This window comes from Sardina pilchardus, chromosome 13 (genome assembly GCF_963854185.1).
Source record: "Sardina pilchardus chromosome 13, fSarPil1.1, whole genome shotgun sequence".
NCBI classification, from domain to species: Eukaryota; Metazoa; Chordata; class Actinopteri; order Clupeiformes; family Clupeidae; genus Sardina; species Sardina pilchardus.
Window position 1 is genome coordinate 26907104 of NC_085006.1, and position 12500 is coordinate 26919603.

Genomic DNA, 12500 nt, shown 5'->3' on the forward strand with positions numbered 1-12500 from the left:
GAGAGAGGGAGAGAGAGAGAGAGACTGGCAGTGTGTTCCAGGCTGTTTACAATGAAGTCTATCATTTACAATCACTGTAAATGATAGCTGTGGTTTGAGCCGCAGTGTTAAGAGCTACCCCTTTGATGGCTGTGTGTGTGTGTGTGTGTGTGTGTGTGTGTGTGTGTGTGTGTGTGTGTGTGTGTGTGGGTGTGTGTGTGTTAGCAGGTCCACCTCCTGTGGATAGATATATCACCTGTGCGTGTCCAGTCAGGGGCTCTTGTCCAGCTGCCTAAGGGCATGTTCAAGTCCGCGCTGGACAGGCAACAGTGTTTACAAACAAACAACTCACACAAGTGCGCGTGTGAGACCCTGAAATAAGAGACCCTGACTGACCCTGGGATGGAGCCGAGTGGACTGGACTTACAGTACCTCTGGCCCAGATCTGGCTCACGTGTGGCACCCCCCCCCCCCCCCCAGCTGTCTGAGCGTCCACCCCACCAGAGGCTTCCCCCAGGGCTCAGGGCCACTCAGACAAAGCTCCAGCCAGAGCAGAGTGGGGCGGCTCTGCCCCGTCCCGTCCCATACCACTGCACAGCTGGCTTAGTGCAGTTATGGAAAAATGTATCGACCCCCACCTTCCCCCCCCCCCCTCTCTCTCTCTCCAAATCCACCCCACCATCACCACCCCCTCTCTGCCCTCTGGCTGTCACTCAGACTGTGGTGGGATATGCTCAGGACCCCCTCCTCAAAGCCCCCCCCCCCCACACCCCCCCGACTGTCCTGTCCTGTCCCCCCTCTCTTGCCGGCCCCCACTGTGAGATTATAGATATTGCAATCTTTATTATGGGGGTTTATGCCTTTGGCTGTAATCTGGAGTGCAAAGAGGGTGGGCTGAACAGCCTGACCTGGATTCAGCTTCAGCCGCCCGCGCCGACGGACTCCGATAGGACGGCTCGTTGCCGTGGCGCCACGTCCATATCTTCACCCCCCCCCCCCCCCCACCCCCCCTCTGTCTCTATGCATCTGTTCCTCGCCTGCACATGGCCATGTTTTCCTGTTCAGAGATTTATATTTATTATATTTTTTATCATGACGGGCGGCTTATTTATTTATTATGCTTCATCTCGTCACTATTATTTTTTTCACTCCCTCCCTTTATGACGTCACAATACCAAAATGGTCCCTGGGTTGTTTGTTTGTTATGTTACAGACCCTTGTTTATGATGATTTATGATTATTAAGCATTGTTGTGTCATGTTGTGTCTTAAGGTTTTGATAAGGGTTTTGATATGAAAGGCAGCATAGATTATGTTTTGCAGGACTCTGAGGGAGTGCTGGGGGGGGGGGGGTTGTATTTTTTGTGTGGTGCTCTCCGTGGTCCTTATGTCCTGTTGGAAGGGGCCCCAGTGTGCCGCTGTCCGTGGTACTGAAGGGTTTCCACACCTCGAGCTCAGGAGATTATTATATTTGACAGGACAGTGAAGGCAGGGTAGGCTGCTCCCTCGGCCTAAATAGCTCTTAAGTTGGAGGGCAACGAGGGACTGTTCCATTTTGAGAGCAGCTCACGGTCCTTTCTCCTGATTAACCCCTTGTGTGCCAGACAAATCGCACACACACACACACACACACACACACACACACACACACACACACACACACACACACACACACACACAGACACACACACACACACACACACACACACACACACACACACACACACACACACACACACACACACACTCACACACACACATACCACCCCAAGAATCTGTTTCAAGATGCACTAATCTCAGTTGTCAATCTCAAATAATCATAATATAAGAACACCCCCCTCCCCTTGTCAAGTCCCGTTTAATCCTGACCTCAAAGACCTGCCTTTAACTCTCCTAGCCTCCCCCACAACACACACACTCACACACACACACACACACACACACACACACACACACACACACACACACACACACACACACACACACACACACACACACACACACACACACACACACACACACACACACACACACACACACACACACACACACACACACATTTTCTGCACAGTCTATGTTAACTCTCACCTGGGATTTGACAGTCCACTAACCTCTGAGCCAAAACATCCCTCCTTCTCTGGTCAAACATCACCCCCCCCCCCCCCCTCCATCCCACCCCCTGCCACCTGCCACCCGCCTAGCCCAGACTACCGATCACTCTCCTCCCCCTCTCTCTCCCTCCCTCTCCCTCCCTCTCTCCTTCCCTCCCTCCCCAAACTCCCCTCTTCTCTTCTCTCCACCAGCCGCTCTCACATACCGACCTGACAGCCACGGCGATGACCCCTCGGAGGTCTCTTTGCCCCCTTTCCCCCTCGCCTGCCGGCCTCCCTAATCTACCCTCCCTGGGGGTGGGTAGGGTGGGCGCGGGGTAGGTGGGGCGGGTGGGTGGCTGGGTGGGTGGGTGGATGTAGAGGAGAGATGGAGGGAGGCCCTCCACTGCGGTGCGATTAGCAGGCCGCCGAGGCTCGCTGTGTGTGTTCAATGTGAAAGGAGATTATACGGGTTTAAGGCTCGGTGGATGCCATACAAATTCCAATCACATAACATATCCCTTCATGTTCTATGGGCATATAAAAAAAAAGAAAGAGACAGAGAGAGAGAGAGAGAGAGAGAGAGAGAGAGAGAGAGAGAGAGAAAGAGAGAGAGAGACTCAACTCAACCCCCCATCTCTCTCTGCTCAGGGTTTAGCTTTAATCTCTGCCTTTCAATTCTCTGCCATCACTTTTTTTTCGTGTTGTTCCATGCTGTTTTGCACATAGACATTTTTTTGTGTCATCACCGTGTTTGTGTTTGAAGTGCTGACCCTAGACTGTACTTTTAAAGTAGCAGAAGCAGGAAGTAATGCCCAGTTGCAGCACTTATGGGAATATACGCTGAAATTTCACGCATATACTGTATGCACACAAACACTCCCGCGTTTGTGCATACGTGCGTATGCATGTAAGCGTAAGTTTCAGTGCCAAATACTGTTTCATCATCCAGTCAAGCGTTTTTGGATGCAATTACAGAGCATGCAATGCAGTCCAGACACTGAAACGCATGCAGGCAGTGTGCTGTAAAATCTCAGCATGCTGCAAAATCGCAGTATGGTGTAAAAATCAGCATATGCTGTAAAATCACATGCATGCTGCATGCTGTAAAATCGCTACATACTGTAAAATCATTATATACTGTAAAATCACAGTATGCTGCAAAATCACAATATGGTGTAAAATCACAATATGGTGTAAAATCCCTTATATGCTGCAAAATCACGGTATACTGTAAAATCACTGTATGCTATAAAATCTCACATATATCTCACACAGTGTTGCTGGCTGCATCCCTCACACTCCCGTGAAATCTGTGTCTTCCCTGAAGTGTTGGTGGCTTGAGTGTGGCGCAGGCAGGAAGAATAGGGTCCTAATCCCTGTATTGTTGACACAGACCTGCGGGGGGTTCTCATTAAGTGTGATTGCCTTAGAAGAAAATTCACTGGCTTTGGGGCACGTGTGTGTGTGTGTGTGTGTGTGTGTGTATGCATGTATGCATGTGTGTGTGCGCGTGCGTGCGTGCGTGCGTGCGTGTGTAAGTGTGTGTGTGTGTGTGTGTGTGTGTGTGTGTGTGTGTGTGTGTGTGTCTGGCGCAGGGCCAGCGCTTAGCTAAGCACTTCTTTGAATACAATAAAGACACCTCGGCGTGACACGCGGGTGAGATTGAGAGGCTATGATATACCCTTTAAGTCGGGCAAGAGGGGCCAGAGGGGAGGCCATTTGCATCGGTCTTGGAGCGGCCCGCGCCACTGTCACGGCCGCCGAGCTAATTAATTTCTCAGTGACTCAGGAGGTGAACAGGATGTGGAGAAAGGAGGAGAATAGAATGAAAAGAACGATGAGAGGAGAAAAGAAAAGCAGAAAAGAGCGAATGAATGTTGTTTTTTTTGTCTGGGTGAATGTGAAGAGTTCTTGGAGTGTGTGTGTGTGTGTGTGTGTGTGTGTGTGTGTGTGCGTGTGTGTGTGTATGTGCGCCTGTGTCGAGGTGGGTGGTTGGGTGTGTGCGTGTGTGTGTGTGTGGGGGGGGGGGGGTTGTGACCTATTTTCTCTCCTATCAGAAGACAGTGTTCAGAGCCAAATTCTATTGTATCAGATCACTAATATTCCGTAATGCCCACCCGGTGATGGGCTATTACTGCTCTCATTTGTGCAAGGGGTCGGACTGGGAGAACCTGCTCAAGGAGAGGGGCATCAAGTGGCTGGAGTTTTATACCGGATAGTTTCTGAGTTAACCTCATTTCCGACATCTTCGGCAAGGCATTGTTTAGCCTAATATACAGTGCAGTATTGAAACATACATAGTGATTCTTTGTATATTTATAGCACTTGTTGTGGCTCGGGTACATTGTGTCTGTCAGACTCCCTGAAGTGCTCTTTGCCGTCACGCTGAAGCCAGCTGAATGGGTGATATCAGCAATCAGGTCAAAATGTTCTGATGTCTCGGGAAACAGACTATTTTAGACCTCCATGGCTCTGTTTAATTTCCAAATTGAGTGTCAAATTTGCGTGGCGTGCGCACAGGCCTATCACACAGACACACACACACACACACACTAAGGCTTACCATTATGGCTGCTCCGCGAGGACAGAGGTGCACTTTGTACTGCCGCGGAAATAAATAATTTAGCACACCAGTAAATAAAATAAACAAGCTCATTCGCTTGCATCAGAGGACCTAATGTGGAGAGAGCAAGAGACACACACAGAGAGAGAGAGAGAGAGAGAGAGAGAGAGAGAGAGAGAGAGAGAGAGAGAGAGAGATAATTGATTATATGTGGAGGACATGGTCAAATGAAAAGCCACCTCCGATAGGTCGGATATCTTGCGGTGAGTGCATGTACTGTATGCACTGGTAGGGACGCTTGACTACGGGCTGCATTGCCATGGACACACACATTGCATAATTGCCCATGATGTTGTGCGCTAAATAGATGGAAGCAAGAAGCTATTTTCAACATCACATGATGCGAATGAATTGATATTGTGCTAGGTTGGTGTTGACGTGTCGCAAAGCTAATGATGATAAAGATCTGCTTGACCACATTAAGTCCTTGTGTAATTGCCAGAGCTTCAGCAAAGGGTAGAGTACTACAGATAGCCAATGAGGAGGATTTCGGAGTTGTCAGAGGCCACATTCACCTCTATTCATTCAAGATTCCTCGACATGTAGCAGGTTTATTTAGCATTTTATCAATTTGTGGACTCAACTACATGGACCTTGAGTTTGCGATTCCGTGTGTAAGGGCACATTGTAAAGTGGGCTTGTGTGGGTGGACATTGTGTGTTCTCACTATTTGAGAGTGTGTATTGTGTGTATTGCGTATTGTGTATTGTGTATCGTGTGTGTGTGTGTGTGTGTGTGTGTGTGTGTGTGGGAGTTCAGCTTCGAAGGGTCCTAACTCTTCTGTCATTGGCCTTCTCCTCCTCCTCTAGTCTATGTCTGTAGTTCACAGTGAGAATGCGCTTGTTCCACATTAGTGCCTGCACAGTCTACAGGAGTGGGTGCTGTTGTTGGTGTACTAAGGATTACTTGGATCTACACACTAGTTGACCCTCATCTTCCTCCTGCTCTCTTCTTCTTTCCTCCTGCTCCTCCTCCTCTCCCCCTCTCTCCTCCATATCCTCTTCTCCTCCCTCTCTCCTCCTTCTCCTCTTCTCATTCTCTCTCCCCCTCTCTTTCTCTCTCCTCCTTCTTCTTCTCCTCTCTCCCTCTCCTCCTCCTCTCCCCCTCTCTCCTCTCCTACTGCTCATCCTCCTCCCACCTCCTTGCTCCTCCTCTCCCCCTCTCTCCTCTCCTCCTGCTCCTCCTCTTCTCTCCTCCTCTCCTCCTTTCCCCCTCGCTCCTTCTTCTCTCCTCTTTCTCATCCTCCTTGCTTTCCTGCCCCTCTACCAGCACAAAGTGAGGATATGATCTCTCTGTAACAGTACTTTGAGTGTGTACAGTGTGTGTGTGTGTGTGTGTGTGTGTGTGTGTGTGTGTGTGGTATGTATGACATGGCTCTAATGGCTGACTGACCCCCTCTCCTCCTCTTCCTAAACTCACCGTGAGCATTGTGGTCTCCACAGGGGTTGATGATGGGTGTTCATAAGCAAGTGTTTCCTCGTAGGTGTGTTATAGTGTGTGTTCATAAGCGAGTGTGTCCTGGTAGGTGTATTACAGTGTGTCAGTGTGTGTGTGTGTGTGGCTTCGTAGGTTATAGTGTGTGAGGTGTGAGTGTGTGTGTGAGAGTGGCTATTCTCACTGAATGAATCCTCTTATTTCTTATCCTGCTTTCACTTGTTCACAGTGAGGTTGTATTGTCAGTGTAGGTCTTACACACATGAATTGCTCATGTGACATGTGAATGTGCGTGTGTGTGTGTGTGTGTGCGTGTGTGTGTGTTGCGAGTGTGTGAGTGCGTGTGTGTGGCTGTTACTTTCCTCCTATCTTGCAGAATGAGGATGTTGTGAGTGTGTGTGTGTGTGTGTGTGTGTGTGTGTGTGTGTGTGTGTGTGTGTGTGTGTGTGTGTGTGTGTACTACTACCTAACTGACCCTCTCCTCTGCTCTGCTCTGCTCCTGTTCTCCAGTGCACAGCGAGGATGTTGTCTCGACGCGGCTGTACTTTGTGAACGCCTCCCTGCAGCGAGTCACCTTCTCCAGCTCGGTGGGGGTGTCCCTGCCCTGCCCCGCGGGCGGCGCCCCCCATGCCCTCCTGCGCTGGTACCTGGCCACCGGCGACGACATCTACGACGTGCCGCACATCCGCCACGTGCACGCCAACGGCTCGCTGCAGCTGTACCCCTTCTCCCCGTCCGCCTTCAACTCCTTCATCCACGACAACGACTACTTCTGCACCGCCGAGAACCAGGCCGGCAAGATACGCAGCCCCAGCATACGGGTCAAAGCAGGTGAGCGGGCGCGCGGAGACACACACACACACACACACACACACACACACACACACACACACACACACACCTGCTGCATCACTTCTTTGTCTCTTTGTTTGTCTTTTTCTCTCTTTTGTCTTCCGCCTATCCTTTGTATGTGTATACTGTCAATATATTGGTCTTTTTTTCTATCTTTCATTCATTCTTTCTTTCTTTCATGTCTTGTCATTTTCTTCTTGTTTTCTTCTATCTGTTTTGGTCTTTCTCTCAGTCACTTTTCAAGACTTCTCTACCAATCTATCAGTCTTTATGTCTGTCTCCTTTCTTAGTCATTTCATTTCATAATTTCTTTATTTTTCTCTCCGCCTCTGTTTCATGCAATTCATTTCTTCTCTTCTGTATTTCTTGTCTGTTGTTTCGTCTCTGTGTGTTTTTTTTTTGTCCTCCTCTGTTGTGCTGCAACACTAAAGACGCTCATATCCTAAAAGCAGAACTGTTGTGAGACACGCGGTGTGACCTTTCCACACACAAGCGCTCCGCTCTGGCCTTAAATACACCCAGAGGTGAGACATGGCCCCACACGCCCTTCGCTCAGCTCTATCATGTGCCAACAGACTCAGACGTTACAGAAGGAATCTGTGATATTTCACGACTCTTCTTTTTTGAAATGGCGCACACAGCTGGAATTGACACAATAGTGTCTTCTAGGACCTCTGAGGTTCAACACGCGTTCATAGAGAGCTACAAGGCATCTGAAGACCTCTTCAAGACCCCTAGAATATTCATCGAACTCGCCAAAAATAATGGATTTTTTTCCCTTTTGATTTAAACAAAAATAGAGGAACATACTCAACAAATCAAGCTTTCTCGCCAGTGGAAATCGTGAGAGGTGAAGCACCACAGTAAACACTATCAGCTCAAAAACGCTGCCATGTAGGAATGCATTTAAAGGACTCAACTACTCACTGGTAAGTGGTTCCACATACCAGTGAATCCAGGAGTATGCAATACTTCAGCTTTCAGGCACACCAGATACTCTGGATTCACGGACTCTGTTCATTCTAAAGATAGACAACAAGAGGAAGGACTCTCGGAGAGTGCAGACCTCTATCAAGGTGAAATGCCACACATGCTGCATATTGCGACGCTAGTGAAAGTGAAACTTTAAATTCTTGGATCCACACCGTGATTCCAGTCTGCTTCAAAATGTAACTGCCATCTTCTTGGTCAACTGCTGCACCTACCCACTTAGTGTCATGGAAACTGGGCCAGTATTATTACAGTATGTATAATCTTACTGATAGACAAGCTAACCACATAAAAAAAACAAAAACAAACAAACAAACAAACAAACAAACAAACATAACCTCCTTGGCTGAGGTAGCAAATTCACCATGACATGGGAGGAGGTCCCGTCACCGTCTGAGTGTAGCCTAATATTAGTAAGGCAGAAGACCTCCATGGGCCAGGTGGCAGTGTGTGTGTGTGTGTGTGTGTGTGTGTGTGTGTGTGTGTGTGTGTGTGTGTGTGTGTGTGTGTGTGTGTGTGTGTGTGTGTGTGTGTGTGTGCGTGCGGGAGGGGGGTGGTGTCTCATGGCTGGGCCCATTGACCTGGCTCTCTTACGCATACGGCGTGTGTGTGTGTGTGTGTGTGTGTGTGTGTGTGTGTGTGTGTGTGTGTGTGTGTGTGTACGGCGGTGAGCAGACAGACAGACACACGACAGCACAGACGCTTGGCTGGCTGACCCTCCTGCACCGTGCCAAGGTCACGGCGTGTGTTTGGGGCTGCCCGCCCAGCAACAGGGAGGGATTTGCACACACACACACACACACGCGCGCACACACACACACACACACACACACACACACACACACACACACACACACACTTACACACACTCACACACACACACAGTCTTCAGCTTTTCAATATCATTATCATTCTTTCTTTCTCACTCTCACAGTCACACACACACACACACACACACACACACACACAGGTTCAGCCTGTGCCAATGTATTAGTCTTCTCCCAGTCTCCATCTGTCCTTTAAGCTAGAGTTCCCACCAAACACACACACACACACACACACACACACACACATTATTTTTACTCCCTCCCTCTCTCTCTCCTCTCTCTCACTCACACACACACACACACACACACACACACACACACACACACACACACATGCGCTGTATACTGTATATGCCCTCCCTTCTTCACTCGGTATTCGGGTGGATGTGTATTGTGTAAAGCAAAGGCAGCACCCGCAAAGTAACTCAAAGCAACCCAAAACAATGTAATTAATGGCAAAGTCAGTCAGCGTTGTGAAGTTACAACCAAACGGCTGGCCTAAGTTTTTGTCTCCACCTAGTTTATTTGGTGTTTGGTCCCCGGAGGACGAGGACAAATGACCCACCAGTCGGCTCTGGGGTGAGGTGACTTTCGCCTCCAATAATTACCCCAATTAATCAATTAAATGCTGAGGCAGGACAAAAAACGCCGGCGGACCCTGCCACCCACCCCACGCCACATACACACACACACGCACACACACACGGAACCCTCCGGAACACCGGCGCTGGCCTAGATCGCCAGCCGGAGCCCGTGCACTTGCTCGCTCGCTCGCTGGGCTCGGCGGTTGCCAGGGGCAACGGGGCGTGGAGCGGCAGGGTGTGGTGTCTCAGGTGACACCGGGAGAATGATGACAGCTGACAGCTCTCTGCATGACACCACCCCTCCCCCTCCCCTCTCTCTCTCCCTCTCTCTCTCCCTCCCTCTCTCTCTCTCTCCCTCCTCCTCTCTTCTCACCCACTCTTCCCCCTTGCATGCTGATCCAGTGCCAATAATAGCGCAGACACCTGTGTGGATAACTGTACATATATGGAAATCCCTCTATGAGGGCTTGGCTCGTTTTTATCCCTTCCCCTCTCTCTCTCTCTATCTATCTACCCATCTCTCTCTATCTATCTATCTATCTACCCATCTCTCTCTTTCTTTATCTCTCTATCTACCCATCTCTCTCTATCTCTCTATCTATCTATCTATCTATCTATCTACCCATCTCTCTCTCTCTCTCTTTCTATCTCTCTCTCTATCTACCCATCTCTCTCTTTCTTTATCTCTCTATCTACCCATCTCTCTCTATCTCTCCATCTATCTATCTATCTATCTATCTATCTATCTACCCATCTCTCTCTATCTATCTGTCTCTCTCTGTCTATCTATCTATCTATCTATCACTCTCTATCTATCTATCTATCTATCTATTTATCTATCTATGTATCTCTCTCTCTCTCTATCTATCTCTCCCCCCTTTCCATTAATCTCTCACCCTCCTTTCTCACACATAGCCATCCCTTGTTCTGATTCATAATTTTGTTGCGATACAGTCATGTTTTCAGTGTGGTGTGTCTGTCTGTCTGCAAGGAGGATTATGTAAACTACCAAAGCCCAATTTTCATGCAACTTGGTGGAAAGGTGTAGGAGTTGAGCCAAGGAGGTGTCCATTCAATTTTGGACCAGATCCGACTGACAGGATACCTCTGCGATTTTATTTTCACTCTCACTAACATTACGAAAAATACGCCAAGTGGCCTTGGCAGAGGTCTGTGTTCTCCCAGTGCCTGCCTTGCCTTAAACACGTCTCCCTGCGTTGTGTTTCTTTCTTTGTTTCTTTCTTTCTTTCCTGCAGATCTTCATTGTGCATCAACATGTGGCAGAAGCAGTAATGAAATCATCGTACGCGTTTCCCTGAAACCATTACACGCGTTCCCTCGTTTCCAGCTTCTCATAAAGTCATTTGCTCTCGTGCTATCAGATTCTCCCCGCCTCTATTGTCTCCAGGAAACCTAGAAAAACACCAGCCTCTGATATGGATCTCGCTGCTATCTGGTTAGGATATGACCAAGAACAACGCATTTATATTGAACTTAAAATATATGGTATCTCGGCTCATTTCGTGAGGGAGAGGGACGGAACTGGACCTGTGGAATCCTCCGGTCATTTTTGCACATTTTACTCACTTTCAACTTTTACTTCACATTTCAAAGCCTTCTTCTTTAACTTCCTTTTACTTCAAACTGTCAACTAAACCATCATTTACAAAGGGGAAGACATCATAAAGTATCCATCAATGTACATAGTTATTATTTGATGTGCATAAATGATTTATGCAGGGGAAAAGAAAACAAAACGTGCAGGGCCGAGCAACATGAGTAAACCATCATTTATGAGGAGGAAAAAAAAACAAAACAAAACAAACAGCATCCATCAACGTAACCTTCTATGATCCTGCCCTTTGCACAAACCACTGTTTGTGGCAGCCTCTCTCTCTCTTTCTCTCTCTCTCTCTCTCTCTCTCTCTCTCTCTCTCTCTCTCTCTCTCTCTCGCCATGCTCCGAGTGTGCTGCCCAGTCCATTTAATTTCACTCGGTGAGAAATCGCAGGGGTCGAGGACTCGGAGGGCTCGAGTGTCTCGGCTGGCGACGGGGAAAAGCCGCCAACCTGCCACGTAATTGGCCGTCCGTCTCTCCGTCCCCTCCGTCCCCTCCGTCCCCTCCGCCCTAACGGCGAATCTGAATCTGCCGCCATTGTTACCTCAGGCTGCAGTAATAAGCGCTTCCCTCCTGTCCCCTCTCCTTTGCAATGCTGCTCCAAGAACCCCTCACTGGCTCTGCGATAACCCTGCTCTCAAACGCAACAACACTTCATCAGAGATTGTCTACCTGATTTTTCTCTCCTTCCTTCTTTCTTTCTTTCTTTTTTTTTTTTTTTTTCAAAAACTTTGCTTGCAGTGCCAGACATTAATGACCATTCTCCCCTAAAACAGAGGTGTTCTACATTCTCGCAGACCACGTAAATAAAATATGTGGCCTTTTGCATGTTTGAGCAGATTGGCTGGCAGTAGTCATGAGGCCATTATTTGATATGGAAATGAGCGCGAGCATGCGGTAGGGGGAATGGCAGCGTGTCCGTTATGAATACCTATTTCACCGCAGTGGAGAGGCGAGATTTGGGATTTCTCCTCCAACACTGCCGCAGAGTGAGCTAAGGTAAGCTGTCAGTTAGGGTGAACTTCAGGGGCCCCTCTCTGTGCACACACACACACGCACACACACACACACACACACACACACACACACACACACACACACACACACACACAGACACACACACACTGGCGCGCGCACACACACACATACACTCTTCGAGCTTTGCCATGGCAGGTGCTCTGCTTGAAACGCCCACACCCTCTGCGCACTCACCCCCCTTTGTCTCTTGTGCTTGCCAACTGCCTGATAGGTAATGTTTATTTTTAATCCATTCACTAATGGGTACAGCCACTCTGTGCTCCCTATTCTTATTTGATTCTTTTTTTTTTCATTCTTTCCTTCTCTTTTTGTGCTCCTTGGTTTATGAATAAGTAAATATGGTATTTGGTTTCTTTCTAGTTAATAATTTAAATGACAGTGATACAGGACTCTCTCCCTCCCTCTGTCTCTGAGTGCGAGTGTGTTTTAGCTCGTTTCTAAGCAACCAGTACAACTAGTCAGAC

The 12500-nt window shown here is 48.4% G+C and overlaps 1 protein-coding gene across 1 annotated transcript in view; it reads left to right on the plus strand.

The window, feature by feature from the left end:
- The window catches only part of dscaml1 (Down syndrome cell adhesion molecule like 1), a 143429-nt gene that overhangs the window by 8796 nt on the left and 122133 nt on the right, over positions 1–12500 (plus strand). Inside the window, exon 2 of the mRNA XM_062552495.1 lies at positions 6639–6959. Within this exon, the coding sequence (XP_062408479.1) occupies positions 6639–6959 (321 nt within the window). The remainder of the gene's footprint in view (positions 1–6638; positions 6960–12500) is intronic.